Source organism: Arvicola amphibius, chromosome 5, assembly GCF_903992535.2.
Source record: "Arvicola amphibius chromosome 5, mArvAmp1.2, whole genome shotgun sequence".
Taxonomy (NCBI): Eukaryota; Metazoa; Chordata; class Mammalia; order Rodentia; family Cricetidae; genus Arvicola; species Arvicola amphibius.
Genome location: NC_052051.1, coordinates 55,299,132 through 55,315,522, shown reverse-complemented (window position 1 = coordinate 55,315,522; position 16,391 = coordinate 55,299,132). Strand labels below are relative to the sequence as shown.

Here is a 16,391-nt window from a genome sequence, read left to right as displayed (position 1 = left end):
CCATATGGCCAGAAAACAACGGTTAAATGTTTGATAGTTCAAGGTAAGCTTACTATTTAAATCAATGACTACATCTATCAAAGAATTAAAACATTCTGGCTTTGAGAACTCCAACTTTAGGGGGCTGGAGAGATGGCTCAGAGGTTAAGAGTATTGCCTGCTCTTCCAAAGGTCCTGAGTTCAATTCCCAGCAACCACATGGTGGCTCACAACCATCTGCAATGGGGTCTGGTGCCCTCTTCTGGTCTGCAGGCACACACACAGACAGAATATTGTATACATAATAAATAAATATTTAAAAAAAAAAAAAGAGAACTCCAACTTTAAAGCGAGGATGAGCAAAGAACTACCCACAGGGCCCTCCGTGTGCAACATGGTCCTGATAACTCACATACACACTACCTATGGTTGCTTTCAGCTTATAAGGACATTAAACTCAGGACAAATTTTATGATCCTTAAAGCCTAACTTGGACTTTTTTTTTCTACTCGAAGGTTTAAATTTTTGTTTGTTTGTTTTGTTTTCCGAGACAGGGTTTCTCTACTGGCTGTCCTGGAACTCAGTTTGTAGACCAACCCACTGGCCTTGAACTCAAGAGTTCCCCCTGCCTTTGCCTCACAAGTGCTGGGATTAAAGGTGTGTGCCGCCACTGCCCAGCTTGAACACACAGAAGGGGATGTGGGATTCCGAGGCCAATGTGGGTCCTGGGAACTAAACTTGGGTCCCCAGCAAGAGCAGTGCACACTCTTAACCACTGGGCCATCTCTCTAGCACACAAAATGGACTTTTGTTGTTTTTTTTAAAGATTTAGTTTTATCTACATGTACATGTTTGATTCCGTGTATGTATATGTGGTCATCTGTGGAGGCCAGAAAAGGGCACCAGATGCCTTGGAACCGGAGTTACAGGAAGTTTTGAGCCAATAAATGTATTGAAAACCAAATTTGGGTCCTCTGGAGAGCAAATGTCCTTAACTGCTATTCCGACTTCCCTGGCTTATTTGGACTTTTTGGAGAAGCTTGATGACCCCTGACTTAAAAGAAAGAAAGTAACGCAGAAATGAAATAAACTCTCTATTTTAGTCTCTGGTTTCTCCTCTTACCTTTATAGAACCTGATCTTTCTTTATTTTATTTTATTTTATTTTATTTTATTTTATTTGAGACCAACTCACTGTGTAGTCCAGCAGAGCTGGCCATGAACTCATGGACAATTCTCCTGCCTCAGCCTCCCGAGTGCTGCAATTACAGGTGCGATCCACCACACTTGACCTTTTTAATTTTCTTATTATGAGACAGGGTCTTGTTATACAGCTCAGGCTGACCTTAAACTTGTGATCCTTCTGCCTCAGTCTCCTGAGTATTATGGGTAAGCACCATAACCACTGGCCCTTCTTTCTCTATTGCCACAGATTTTTTTCCCCTCCTTGTTATGAGACCCCTTTCCACATTCCAAAGAGAGGCTCCTATTTCTAGTCTCACCTGAAATTACTAAGGAAATACATCAGGCTGAAAACTGTGATTTCTGGCGCTAGAGAGATAGCTATGGTTAAGAGCACTTGCTACTCTTGCAGAGGACTTGAGTTTGGTTCTCGGCATCCATATCCGCCAGCTGACAACCACCTATGACTCCAGCTTTAGGGGACCTGATGCCTTCTTCAGTCTTCCCTAGTTACATATATATGTATACAGAGTCACAGATACACACAGAGAGACATATAGACATGAACAAATATAAGAAAATCAAAAGGAATTTATAAGAAAACTATGCAATTGTTATATTTTCAGGTCCATTATGGTTGAATAATAGCAACTTGGTCTAACCTCTTCTTGCATGAAGAGCAAGTTTCTATATATAATAGTTTTAGGGCATAATACGCTAACAACAGTTTTCTTTTTTCATGTTTGTGTGTGTGTGCACCTGTGTGCAGGAACATATGTACATGTGTGTACATGAATGTGGAGGCTAGAGGACAACCTCAGATGATGCTCCACCTTGGGTTTTTGAGATGGGGTCTGTCACTAGGACCTGGAACTCACTGATTCTGTTAGTCTGCCAGTCTCTGCTTCCTCAGACCTGGGATTCCAAGCATGCGAGGTAAGCCTGGCTGTTTTACGACAGTCCTGGGGATCAGACTCAGATCCTCGTGCTCACAAGGCACGAGCTCTACCCGTCGGGCTCTCTCTCTGGCCTCCCAGACATCCATTTTCCATAAAAGAAAAGTACAGATGTAAAACCAGAACAAAAGGGGATAATCTTTAACAGAACACATTTCAAACACTTTAGTTATTATTCTACATCACCACTGACAAAGTCACAATTAGTAAGAGCTGTTTAAAGTCCTTCCAAACCTATTGCTGCTTTACCTGCTCTCAACAACTTTGCCAAAGTTTACAAAAGAGAAAGCTGGTATTGAAAGGACTCAGCCAGTCATGTGGCCAAAAAGGAAAACTGGGCTCAAACCTAGACTGCCCTCTTCTCAGGTGGCCTAGCCTCATAAGTTGGTGCCGTCCACATCAATGGCCACTGTTCTTTACGTTTTCTTTCTTTCTTTTTGCCTACAACTATACAGCATTTATACAGAAACGTTTCTTATTAGGCAGTGAATCTCCTAGATAAGAAGGTGGGTGTTACCCAGCTCCACCCACCAGAGGTGGCTAGGAAACTGTTACAGGAAACAGATCCCAGGAGAGTCTCAATGGTTCTCCGTTTCCCCAGTCCTCCCTCCAATCACCCCTTAACTGGCCTGAGGATCTGTTTCCACAGTTGCACACAGTTGTAAAGCTTTCCTGTGCATCATCTGGGTTCGAGACACTTACCAGCATCCTTCCGAATCCTGTAGAGAAGAAGATGTCCTTGTTTGGTTCCAACAAGAAGCCATTCCTCTAGAAAAGAGCCCAGAGAAAGTTCATTGGCTTTTGTGAAAACCCCATTTCTTTGACTTGGGTCTGAGGAGCCTGGAGTTGTGGCTTGGTAGTAGAGTCCCTGCCTGGTGTGAGACATAAACTCAACTTTCAATTCTCAGTGTGTGTGTGTGTGGGGGGGGGGTGAGGAACCACAGTGGAAGGGGACGAAAAGGAGGAGGAAGAAAAAGAGGGTTGTTGGAAACAATCAAAAATGATTTATTTTGCCAGACACGTGGCTCACATCTATACTCTCAGCACTTAGACCACTAAGGCAGGAGGACTTCAGTGAGTTTAAAGCTAGCCTGGGCTACCAAGTAAGATTATTTTTAGACCAGAAACATTAATGGATTAAAAAAAATGTCCTTGGCTTCATTGTTTAAGATTAAGTTTGGGGGTCAGGGAGTGGGGAGGGGGCTAACCAACACTAAGGACGTATGAAAAAGCCTCATGGAAATCCACTACTTTGTAAGCAATTGAAAATTGCTTCTCTGAGTTGGAGGCCAGCCAGGTCCACATAGTGGACCAGTAAGTACTACCTAGTGAGACCTTGTCTCAAATAAACTAAAAAATAAATAACAAAAACTACATATATATTTATTTATATATAATTTTAGAAAGAGAAAGAATTTGAACACAGGTATCCTGTATGGACGAACAATGCTTTTCCAGAAAGAAGTTGGTTACCAAACGAAAATCTCAGCACCAGCTGTGGGATACCTTGTTACTGGACAGGAAGGCCACAGGGGCTCCCCAAAGAATACAGTCTACTTGTTACTGGACAGGAAGGCCACAGGGGCTCCCCAGAGAATACGGTCTACTTGTTACTGGACAGGAAGGCCACAGGGGCTCCCCAGAGAATACGGTCTACTGCCGACACTCTTGGTTCCCTCCATGTCTAGAACACAAGGCGCTACTGCTCAAGACACCACACACGTTGGTGGCAGAGCACGGAGAAACCAAGCTGGAGCTGACCTGAGAACTTCCTCCCTGCTGGCTGGCTTTCACAGTACTATGGGGTGCTACTGTGAACCCTGAATGCTCTAATACTAACTTCCCAGGCAAGACGTGCCCACTGGGCAATACTGACGTGAAGGTTATGGTGGTAACCAATCAATCAGTTTCTGAATTGATCGGAGGCCTGCTTCACAAGAGATAAACCTAATAAAAAACCCCTGGCTTCTGAGGTCATAAGCCCTACGGGATAAACTGCTACCATTATCTGCTACTGTTGTTCAATGCACATGGTATCAAACTGCCTTCTAAATATCTATGGTTATGCTCGGAACCATGGGCTGCTTGGCCGGTGAAGCTTCTTCTGCAGTTGACAGTTAGTTAATGAAGAGTCTCATGACTGGTTGGAAAAGTGCATTCAAGCTTCCTGGGCGCATCTGTCTTCGGCTGAAGTGAGTTCCTGCCCTGCATGTTGGAATAGGTGGCATACACCTCTGGTATCGTTTACCTGGTGTAATAATCTGTGCCCATGCTTTTGTTCCTCACTGTTTCTCCTTCATCCTTGCATTCCTGTCTCTGGTGGAGAGGATAGTCCGGGTAGGTATCTAATATGTGTTTGACGAAACAGTAGAGAAACTAATCCCTCCATTTATTAGTTTCTACTGAGAGCACTTTCCTCCAGGAAATGAGGTTTTCTCGAGATGTTTGAGGAAACAGGATTCTCTCCCTAATCCGAAAGACTAGGCCAGTTTGCCATGGGGGTACTATTTAACAGAGGCTAGCAGCTGCTCAAAGCAGCAACACAAAAATCCGAATCCCTCTGGGGACTCCACAAAGAACCTGCAAGCATGGCTGAATAGTACTATCGACGCGCAGGCCAGTGGTCGCCATCAAGAGTCCCACACGGCCCATCACGGCACCTTTCTCGGTGTAAGATCTAAGTGAGGTTTCTAAAGTCTACCTTCATATAGGCCCTTGACTTCTCGGACATGGACATTAACAGAGAAGACTGAAATTATTCCTACTTAGTCTTTGGGGGTTGTAACGGGTAATAATGATTCACGGAAAAGCACTCAAAGTAGCCGAGAGTCAAAATTTACATACTTGAACTCCAAAACACACAAAAGATGCTGACCTTGCTTTCTGCATTAGCCAATCCCAAGGGGGAAAAAAAAAAAAGCATGCAAGGTCATATAGGTTAGGTTTCACGGCAGTCTGTTATGGTGCTCTTCTATTTCAGAGTCGGGTAACTTGGGCACTTCATGGCATAAGGCACTCAACCACTCAGAGTAAGAGAGTATGTGAGCTATGTACCGTAAAGAAAAGTATACTGTGAGTGAACACTAAGGACTCTGAAGCATATGCTGCTAACGTGTTCAGTGCCCAGTAAAGCATCTGTGTCTTTCACCTAAGAAACTGCACGACCATTTATTTGAACAAGTTCAAGCCCCTGGCAGCGTTATAACTTCCCAATGCTTTGCCTTTTCCACTCAGGACTTCGTAGGAACAGAAGTGGGCCCCAAACGAGCACAATTAATACAGGGAGCTTAACCTCTAAATGCTCACTGCACAAATGGACTGTCTTTAGAGATCGCGCAAGCCGCCCCGGGTGCACAGTCCTGTCATCTCGGCCCTCTCTGACAACCTGCGTCTTCCGCCCACCTACGCGGTCAGACTCCTTGCCTCCCACAAGACAGGCGCGAGGCCCCGCGGCTCACCCCAGGCAGCCAGGCAGTCGATCTGCAGGGGAAGCTTTTCCAGGATCGGCACCGGCTCAAAAGCGTCGTGCATGGCTGCGGAGCTTCACCGCCGCCGTCCTGCTCCGGCTGCTGAGCGGAGCCTGCGGCCCAAAGTCAGGGAAGACCCAGATCCCACCAGGGACCCCGCTACCAGACCTTCGCCAACACAACCATCCTCGCCGCCGGACTTCCTGCAGGCTTAAGCCCGCCCCTTCCGCCGCAACAAGCTCCGCCCCCCTGAATTCCCATCCAGACAGCTGTTGTGGAAGGACCAAAACTGGTTTTAGACTTCTTAGGCTGTGAACGTAATGAAGACCTCACGCTGTAGGGTAGAGTGCCAGGAGAGATGGCACAGTCCAGAAATCCCAGCAGTCAGGAGGATCAGAAGTTCAGAGCTACTTGCATTTGCATAGCGAATTTGAAGACAGCCTAGGACATGTGAGGTCCTGTCTCAAACAAAAACCATCTCTCCCACCACGGGGCGGGAGTGGGGGTGGGGGACGGGGACGGGGAGGAGAAACTTCTGCCTTGGTGTCAGACTTGGGTTGGAGATCTGCCACTTAGGAAATTCTAGGGGTTTTTTTCTGTTGCTGTTTTTGCTTTTGTGTTTTCAGAAATGGGCCATTGCAGGCCTTACTTTCCTACTCTGCAAAAAGTGTTTCAGCGTAAGGCCTATTACAATTGTGAGCGTCTCTCAAGTCTGACATACTCTTAACTAGTCAATAGATTGTTTCAGTATCATTACAGTTCAACTAATCCCACTACCTTAGGTTTACATCATTAGTGCTGGTCAGTGGTTCTCTCCTAGTCCCTACACCAGCAACTTTTGAAAAATGAAACCCTGTCCCTCATTCCAATTTCTTAAACTTTAGAGGGGAACAGTATGAACTCAAGTGCAGTTCATACACTTGAAAACAAAGATCATTATAGGCCAGCGGTTCTCAGCTCCAGTACAGTTTTTTTTAGGGGCTGCATGTTGGACTGTATTATGCACTGGAGGATGTTTGGAAGCATCCCCAGAATCTACCTGCCAGATGGACTCTAGAGCAGCTTGCCCAAAGATCAGACACATGAACAAAAATGCCTTCTGCTCGGTAAACACTTCTGGTGAGCCACTGTTCCTGACCAATGTTTTAGACCAGAAGACAGATGGCTTCCCACTTTATATAATTTATGAGAAAGGGCCTGTGTTGCTTATTGTTTTTGAGACAGAGTCTCACTATGCAATCCACAAAGGCCTTGAACTCAAGAGCTCTGTCTGCCTCTGCCTTGTAAGGATTAGGATTAAAACCATGTGTGGCTACACCCACCCCTTTTACAGTTAGCCAGACTGGCCGGCCAACTAGCTCCTGGGCCCCACCTGTCTTCAACATCAGTGCAAGGCTACCGGCTTTATCACATAGGTACCATAGATCCAAACTCAGATCCTCAAGCTTGTCTGGCAAACACTTTTACCACCTGGGTCACTGCCCAAGCCCTCTGGCCCATTGCTTCTTACGTATACTTACAAATCACCTAGAGACAGTAGTAAAATGTAGATTTGATTCCATGGGACCAGAATGGGATCCTCCACTGAGAACCCTGAGCATACTTCCAGATATGGCTGATGCCACTGATCTCTGAGACCACACATTCCAAGTAGCAAGGGTTCAAACAAGCTCAGTGTTTTCACACTTTGGACACAATGTTGTCATCTACAGAGTTTATACTTGAGAAATACAAGTTACAAAGATAAATAAATCCTGTTCTAGTAAGTTTACACCTTTGTGTTGAACTGCACTCAGCTATCCTTGCCTACAGGCCTATAGGGTAACTTTGTTTCATTTGGAGAACTAAAAACCAACTCGATTTAAGCTGTACAGAGATGGTCTGTATCCAACTATCAGGTATGGCATAAACAGGCATTTGGATTTAATGCAAAACTCTAAAAGGGTGGGTATGATATGATGTCCAAACAACAGGTCCTGGAGGTTTTACTCTTTATATAGTATCAAGTCCTTCATATGTAAGGAGGATTGCTTGTCCTATCCTTATCAAACACTGCTCAGACAATCAAATGAATGAACACTGTCAGGTAGTTAGAAACATACAATTTCTAATTAAGTCTTTCCTTGAAATTTAGAGTGTCGATTACTATATAAAGAAAGGGTCTAATACTTTAAGTTCCAGATACAATGACCAAGACCAGCCAATATTAAACTCTAAAAGAGGAACAGACCAAATTACCCTCCTGGTCTGTCCTTAAAAAACACACTATATATTCAACCCCAATAACATAATATCAGACCCAAGGCTATAAACTGTTTTATGTTTTTTCTTAACACAGCAGTTTTTTTCCCCCAAGTCTCAAGTAAGCATCCAAGCAATCTAAAAAATGTGACCAACTACCCTACTACGTTGTAATGATTATTCCATCTGCTAAGCTTTACCTGCAACAGCAACACATGCTACCACAGCTACTGATAATGGGTTAGTTTCAGAATACACTCATTTCCTCATCTGATTTGTTCTCTTTAAAGGTACCGAGCCTAAGGTAGGTTTCAAATAAGCCACCACAGTAAAAAGCTGTAGAGAAATGTTCCCTAAATGCTGTATCAGATTTTACCACAGTGTGCCAGTTAGTTTTCTGTCAACCTTACACAAGCTAGGATTACCTGGGAAGAGGGAACTTCAGTTAAAAGAAATGTCTTCATCAGATTAGCCCATATCCAAGTCTGTGGGGCGTTTTTTTTCTTTTAAGTAAGTCTGTATTTATTATAAATAAATCCCTTAAAATTAATTGGGCACAGGTATGTGTCTAGGAGGTGGCCTGAGACTGATCAGAGAGCCTAGATTCTTGGTAATGTCCTATTCCTAGAATAAGAAGTCACACTTTCCCTATGGGAAATAATAGATGCTTGCAGCAAAGTGACCTGACCCCTGGAGGCCCACCCCAATACTCTTTAGCCTGTGCATGGGGTTGCCAGTTCTGAGAAGATCTTGATTAATGATTGATGTGGAAAAGCCCAGCCTACTGTGGGCGGTACCACTCCTGGCAAGCCAGGGCAGGTTGTATAAAAAGGAAAGTTGACAAGCAGTTTCTCCAGGGCCTCTGCTTCAGTTCCTGCCTTGTTTGAGTGCCTGCCTTTGCTTTTCTCAATGATGGATTATGGTAGGACCCGAAATAAACCCTTTTCCCCCCAACGTGCTTTTGGTCATGGTGTTTATCACAGCAATGAAAGCAAACCAGAACATACAGTGTGAGTTATTTTAAACTGTGGTCATCAGTTTCAACACAAAATAAGATAATCTGTAAAGAAAGCCACAGAGAGAAAGTCTCTACTAGCATCTGAAAGAAGGGTAAGCAGAGAAAATTTGAAATAAATGAGAAAACCATTAATTTTGTTAAATTTTTTATATTAAAAAGTGGCATGAACTTTTCCATGTAGAACAAAAATCTGGGGAAGGCAAAATTGGACAAAACCGTTAAAACAGAAACACGGCGCTTCAAGTGAGTCCCATCACCTGGTGACATTCCTTACAAGCAGTCTCTAAACCAACACCAGATACTAGAACAGTCCATCTCAAAAAAAAAAAAAGAGCAGCAGTCGGGGCCTCCACACCACTTCACGCAGAGTCTGCTTGAAAAGCAACGGGCCCTGTTCCCTTTCTGTAGGCTCCGCTTCTGAAGCATGACAGTCCCTGCTGCCGGGTGAATAACCACAGCCTTAAACAGAGTGCCTCTTGGCATCCCATGCAATCCCAAAGGATGGCATGAAGGCAAACCAAGCATTGCCGGTGACTCTGCAATGCTTCCCTTGAGGCTGAATGAACGGTAGTTGAAGTTTTTGGAGTATGCACCACATTGCCAGCAATGGGATGTGTCAGAATATCAGATGTCAGAAGAGTTAAGCTAGTATTTCTCTTTAAAGCACATCTGAAATAGAAAAATCTTTAATATACACCATTTGTAAACAAAATTGCACTTGATTTTGAAACACATATAACCTTCTCTCTCTTTTTCCCTCTCCCTTTTGGTCACTGATTGATCCATGGTTCCTTGACTCAGAAGGGACTATTTCCCTTATGCAAGATGTAAGCTTGACCTACCAGGAAACTGAAAGATAAAAGACAACTTCTCCCATCAGCGATACAACTTCCTAAATAAATGAAATCACAGGCAGCTGCTCCTAGAGATGACAAATTATGGTGCAGAAGACATAGTCCTTTCAGAAACATTAAACTTCGTACTCTGACAGATTAAATAACTGAACAGAAAGTCCAGGGACAACTTGTAGGTTGCAAAAACAGCCATAATGGGTTTTGGGAGCGAAGGGTGTCAATGATGTAAAGCAGTTTGTAGAGTTTTCTCATCCTATGAATGTGTTTCACTAAGCTGGTCTTCTTGGCTGATACCTCTCTCCAGCTCCCATGCACAAAGACCAAGGAACAGAGCAAGATATCTTTGCCTCCTTTAATCTCGCGGGCGTGCAGAAGACTGACACATAAGCTGGCGTCTTCCCTGACATGAGCCATCTTCAACGGCGGCTTCCCACTGCTCACTCCATCTTCGACCTCTCAAAGTGTGTGATCATTCGCTCCTAAGAGGAAAAAGATTTATTCTAAGTACATAATTTAAAATGGTCTAAATTCCAAATAATTTCTATAAAAATGGCTCAAACACATTTTTCCACAAATATTTTTCTCTGTTATTTACAGCAGTGTATCTATGTTGATACTGAAACATTACAGGCCCCATCCAAGGTTAAATAATTCAACTATAACTCAAAAGGAAATTTAGCATCCTTACAGTTTTTTGGTATGCAATACTGTATTGTTAAATGTAAGCACGGTGTTCTACAGTAGATCTGTAGAAATCTTATTTTAACTAAACTCTGATGCGTGTTTGTTGTCCTTGTACCTTCTTCTGGCTTTGGGCACCAGACTTACTCATGATGTATGTACATACACACAGGCAAACACTTATTTACACAGAATAATACATAAGCAGATAGATGTAATAGCAAACATCTGTAACACCAACACTAGGAGACAGAAATGCTCAGATCCACGGTCATGCTGCCCAGCTAGTCTGAAATCAAGCTGCAGGTTCAATGAGAGACCTTGTCTCAAAAAAGAGGTAGACAATGATATAGACCTCTGGCCTCTACACACACACACACACACACACACACACACACACACACTGTATACTTATAAAAACAAAACAAAAAAACTGCAAGGTTGTGAAAAAAATCGGCATACACCTTTAATCCCAGCAATTGGAACTCTGAGTTCAAGGTCAGGCTGGTTGTGAGTTCCCAGACAGCCAGAGCTCCACAGAGAAACCCTGCTTGAAAATGAAAGCAAAGATTTTGAGAATGCTAAATTTTGTGTTTTCTTACTACTTATGTGCATGGGAGCCAATAATATGCTTACTTGCAAAGTCTTACAGTTTTTCCACAAAGGCAAATATAAGATCAATTCCCCAAAGCCCCGTAGTAACCCTGTGTTCCCATGTATGCCATAGTTTCATACAGTGTGTCCTATTCAGCTGGAACACAGCAGGGCTAGAGAGCTAAGGACAAGGAGGCCGCTGATGGCAAACAAAGTAGGAAAATGTTGTTTTTTTAACAAAATCTCAATCATTTGATTTTACCAATAAAGATTCAGGAGCCAGATGCTGGGGTGTAAACCTGCTAACTCAGAGAGGCAGAGAAGGCACCCAGCTGACCTTCCTCCTCTGACATCCCAGAAGCCCCCCACCTTCTCCTACACTGTCTCAAACAGCATACCTCTTAAACTGAATGCCCTTCCTCCCCTCTACTTCCCCCGTCTCTCTATCCAACCTCCTGACTCCCTCTATGGTTTTTTTCCTAATAACCCTACATTCACTTCCTGTTAACTGTTGCTTGCTCTGCCTCTTGATGTAAGGTTGACTTGATTTAATCCTATTTACAATATTCAAGCAGAAATCTCTTGGATTAAAGGTGTGTGCTAGGGCTGAGCTGCACCACAACCAGAAACAGGTTTTTCCAGGAGATAACGCAATTTTGGGGTTCACAGTGTGATAATATCCTAACAGAGGAAGACCCTGAGAGAGATCCAGGAATCTAAAGAAAATAACCCAGAAAGCTGATGGAGGAGAGTTATCTGTCTATGTTTCTTTCATTGGTTAATTAATAAAGAAAACTGCCTTGGCCCTTTAAGAGACAGAAAATTAGGTAGGTGGAGTAGACAGAACAGAATTGTGGGAACAAGGAAGTAGAGTTGGGGAGACGCTTCAGGCAGTCTCCATAGGGAGTCTCCATGCTGCTCCTCTCCGAGATGGACGCAGGTTAAGATCTCTCCTGGTAAGCCACACCTCGTGGTGCTACCCAGATTACTAAATATGGGTTAAAGGAAGATGTGAGAATTAGCCAATAAGAGGCTGAAACTATGGGCCAGGCAGTATTTAAAAGAATACAGTTTCCGTGTAATTATTTCGGGTGTAAAGCTAGCCGGTGGCCGGGTGGCGCGGGACGCAGCCCCGCCGTTTCACACTACAGATAGCAAAGTGTTGTATGGAATAATTTAGATCAGAAAGGTGGAGTTTTTGTTGTTTCAATATATCGAGCAGTTTAAGGATTTGACATTTTTACAGTGTCAGATAGAAAGCCATAAAAAATAAAAAACATTATTTTAGTAGACACAATGAGTCAGAATCAGGCAAAATGTAGCAATGATTTTTTTTTTTTTTTTTTTTTTTTTTTTTGGTTTTTCGAGACAGGGTTTCCCAGCAATGATTTTGTAACCATGATTAGAATACCACCGTAACACTCAAAAGATGTATACAGTCAGGCAGTGGTGATGCACACCTTTAATCCCAGCACTTAGCGGGCAGAGGAAGGCAGATCTCTGTGAGGTCAAGACCAGCCTGGTCTATAGAGTGTGTTCCAGGATAGTCAGAGCTGTCACAGAGAACCCCTATCTTAAAAAACAAACAAACAAACCAACACCACACCAAAAGATGTATATAGTCAATCCCATAAGCGCAGGCTACATTTCCTACATAAGACTTCATGTGAAAGCTTCTTAACTATATGGAATCATAATAAGAGATTAAAAGCTTCAGCTGGAAAAGATTGCTCAGCAGGTAAGAGAACTGGCAGCTCTTTCAGGGGATCCAGTTTCAATTCTCTGCATCTACATGGTGACTAACTCCAATTCCAGGGGCTCAGATGTCTTCTTTTGGTCTCAAAAGGGCACTAGGCATGCAAGTGGGGCACTATAGTGGCATGCAAGTGGTACACAGGCAAGCATGCAGGCAAAACACTCATACATATAAAATAAAATTAAAACATATATTAAAGGGAAAATGGATTTAAAAGCAGCATAAATATTAGAGGTACTAATTATAATCCCATTTTATAAAATAGTAGCACAGAAACACTGAATTTAGTAGTAGGTTACTTGAAATAATTTAGTTTGTTATAATCTACTATATTCTTTTCTCAACATTATTCCTAGTTTTGCCAAGATTAGAGTAGGATAACTTTGAATTTCTTAAAGACAAAGGAATTACATAGTACAGAGTTCAGTGTCTGTTACCCAACTTTTTTGTTTTGTTTTGTTTTGTATAAAGTTTCTTTGTTTAGCCCTGGCTGTCCTAGAACTCTCTCTATTGATCAAGGTAGTCTCATACTCAGATATCCACCTGCCTCCTGGGTGCTGGGATTAAAGGCGTGCATCACTACACCTGGCTTGTTATTCAACTTTTAAATGAAACATACATAAGTCTGCTGGAAAAGGGAATACATTACACAGACATACAGAAAGGGTAAGATTCTACCTCAATAGAATATTCATGAATGACTATTTAATTACCAAATCCACAGAGATAATGCCCATGATTTGATTACTAACCTCATCTGAATCCAGCAAGGCCGGAAGTGCTCTGCAGAGAAATGTGACATTTAATAAGTTCATGAAGGACAATAGAACAGCAAATGCAATCTAAAGCTTTTTTACAATTTAGCTAGGATTTTTATCTTATTAACAGTCCTTCAAGAGAAGAAAGCAAAAGCAAAAGAAAAAAAAAGAATCAGATTGGTTCAAGTTCTATAGAAAGAATAAAAGATACTTTACAGTGTGACAGGGTCAACGCCCCATTAACAACACAGCTCTGGGAAGGGATTCAGATATTATAAAGGAATATGCTATGGAGTTTAGACTGACCTGGAGCTAAATATTTCTAAACAGAGAGGCCATTTGAATGAGTAATCCTAATTATTTTTGTTTTTATGTTACTCCTAATCCTTTAGCCATTCCTTGGTTCATGTTCTCATTAGACTTCTCTTCAGTTTGTCCACTGAAAATAATAAAGTAAAACTAGCATTGAAACAGGGTTCTTATAGCAATGATTCAAACACTTACACATCAGTCACGGATGAAGGAACATTCTCTTCTACCCATTTCAAATCATCTTCCTGCTGAGAACATAGATACCAACTGTTACCAAAACATACCAATATGTCTCAAGAACAGATCTGAGTTTATAAGACCTCTATAGCAACCTTTTGTTATACATAGCACATGCACATAAATGACAAAACTTATTAAAATTTTTCTTCAAATACCTTTAATCTCTCCCCAGTATCCCAACCCCTAACTATTACTCAACCTCCTTTCCCTGTGAGTCTGACATCACTGGGTTTTCACAAATAACAGACCATGCAGCACTTGTCTTTCTGTGCCTGGTTCATTTAACAAAATGTCTTCTAGTTCACCAGCATCACTGAAAATGTCAGAACTTCCTTCTATTTTAAGAATAAATGCTGTTTGACCGTGCATTTAGTCAGTCATTGGGTGAAACTGTTTGTTTTCAAGACAGGGTTTCTCTGTGTAGCCCTGGCTGTCCAAGAAATTCACTTTGTAGACTAGGCTGGCCTTGCACTCAGAGATTGCCTGCCTCTGCTTCCCACACCAAGTGCTGGGATCCAAGGCATGCACAAGCACGCCTAGGTCACTGAGTGAAACTTATAGGAAGTATCTTTGCTACTGAGGCTGTCACAATGAGCTTGGGAATGCGGGCATCCTTCCTGCACACTGACTTCTTATGACTACATGCCCAACAGCAGGAAACAAGGTCACAGCGTAAGTAGCTTTACTTTGATTTCCAGGGATTCCCCACACTAACCCATGTGCAGCAGAGCACATACAGGGTGCCTTGTATGCCCCTTCTCACCAAGGTTTTCATCTTTCACCTTCTGGATAAGAGCCATTCTAGCAGCTCTAAGCTGTCAGCTTATTGTGGCTTTATTTCACATTTCTTGATTATCTGTGATGAGCATTTTTTAAACATACATTTGTAACCTCTTCCTGTGAGAATTCCTATTCAAGTCCTTTGCCCTGTTTTAATCAGCATGTTTTCCTGCTACTGACTTGTTCTGAGTTCCTTATACATAGATATTAGCCATACTTTCTCTCACTCCACGGCTGTCTATTTACCCTGTTGAGAGTTTGCTCTGTCAACCGTAGAGCAGATTTTTGGTTTGATGCAATGCTATGTGATGACTGTTCTATTTCTGATTTTGTGGCCTTGGCTGCTTGATCCAAATTAAAAACCAACCAAACAAACAAAACCTCATTATGTAGACCAATATGATGCAATGCCTCTCCTGTTTTACATGAGTTTTATAGTATTCAGGCCATACACATAAGACTTTAATCACACACACACCCTTACCCCTGAAACTCACCCCATTTATGGTCCTAATTCAGGCAAGGCTGGTACTCTACAACTGAACTATATCTCCAGAGCCTTAATTCATTTTGAATGACTTCCAGTTTCTCCAACACCATTTATTGAAAAAAGAAAGAATGACCTTTCCTATGTGTCCTTAGTATCTCTGTCAAAATTCAAATAACCAGAAATGTACAAACGTAACCTCCAGGCTCTCTACTGTGTTCCACTGGCTCACTTCTCTATTTTAAGCCAATACCATATTGTTTTGATCATGATGGCTCTGTAGGTTTGTTCTGATTGTCCTAGGGGTTATACCTGGGACTCATACATGCCGAACACACTCTACTATGGAACATTTTGTTTACCGAACACATATATATATATTAAGTATATATGTGTTCATATATACGCAGGTATGTATGAGTGTGTGTGCACTCAGGACAGATATTACTGTCCTTCTCAACTATTCTTCACCATTTTTTTACATTTATTCATTTATTGCTGTGTAGGACACCTTGGGGGAGTTACTTCTCTATTTCCACCGAAACTCAGGTCATCAGGCTTGGCAGCACAAGTCTTATCACCACATATGTTTTGAGACAAGATCTCTCACTGCATATGGAGTGCACTGATTAGCTAGACTGGCTGGCCAGCAAACACTAGAGATGCTACCGCCACCTCCCCAGGACCTGGGTTACACATGCTTGTTTGGCTTTTATAATGGGCTTGGGTACCTGAACGCAGACCCTCATGCCTACACAGAAAGTGTTTTACCCATAGAGCAGAGCCACCTCCTCGGCCCCACTGTGCTATATTTGAAGTCCCATTAGTATGATGCCTTAAGCTTTATTCTTTTTCTCAAGAATACTTTAACTACTTGGGTGTTTTGCTTTTATTTGAGGTTTCTTGCAAACATTATAGTTGCTTTAAAAAAAATGTGAAGGGGCTGGAGAGATGGCTCAGAGGTTAAGAGCATTGCCTGCTCTTCCAAAGGTCCTGAGTTCAAATCCCGGCAACCACATGGTGGCTCACAACCATCTGTAATGAGGCCTGGTGCCTTCTTCTGGCCTGCAGACATACACACAGACAG

At 42.5% G+C, this 16,391-nt stretch overlaps 2 protein-coding genes across 7 annotated transcripts in view; both read right to left on the bottom strand.

Annotated features, from left to right (window-relative positions):
• Positions 1 to 5,781, bottom strand: part of Vps39 (VPS39 subunit of HOPS complex) — a 39,279-nt gene extending 33,498 nt beyond the window's left edge. Inside the window, exons 1-2 of one of the 2 annotated variants that reach the window (XM_038330817.1) lie at positions 5,575 to 5,781; positions 2,819 to 2,884 (exon numbers count right to left, since the gene is read on the bottom strand). In XM_038330817.1, coding sequence (XP_038186745.1) covers positions 2,819 to 2,884; positions 5,575 to 5,647 — 139 coding nt within the window. In that variant the 5' untranslated portion in view covers positions 5,648 to 5,781. Of the gene's footprint in view, positions 1 to 2,818; positions 2,885 to 5,574 lie in introns of those variants that run through there. The other variant, XM_038330818.1, reaches the window with a different exon arrangement.
• A 4,253-nt stretch (positions 5,782 to 10,034) lies between these two features.
• The window catches only part of Tmem87a (transmembrane protein 87A), a 48,833-nt gene continuing 42,476 nt past the window's right edge, over positions 10,035 to 16,391 (bottom strand). For 3 of the 5 annotated variants that reach the window (XM_038330038.1, XM_038330039.2, XM_038330042.1), the window contains 3 exons: positions 13,990 to 14,045; positions 13,480 to 13,510; positions 10,035 to 10,175 (listed from right to left, as the gene is read on the bottom strand). In XM_038330038.1, the coding sequence (XP_038185966.1) occupies positions 10,134 to 10,175; positions 13,480 to 13,510; positions 13,990 to 14,045 (129 nt within the window). In that variant the 3' untranslated portion in view covers positions 10,035 to 10,133. The remainder of the gene's footprint in view (positions 10,176 to 13,479; positions 13,511 to 13,989; positions 14,046 to 16,391) is intronic. The other 2 variants (XM_038330040.1, XM_038330041.2) reach the window with 1 other exon arrangement.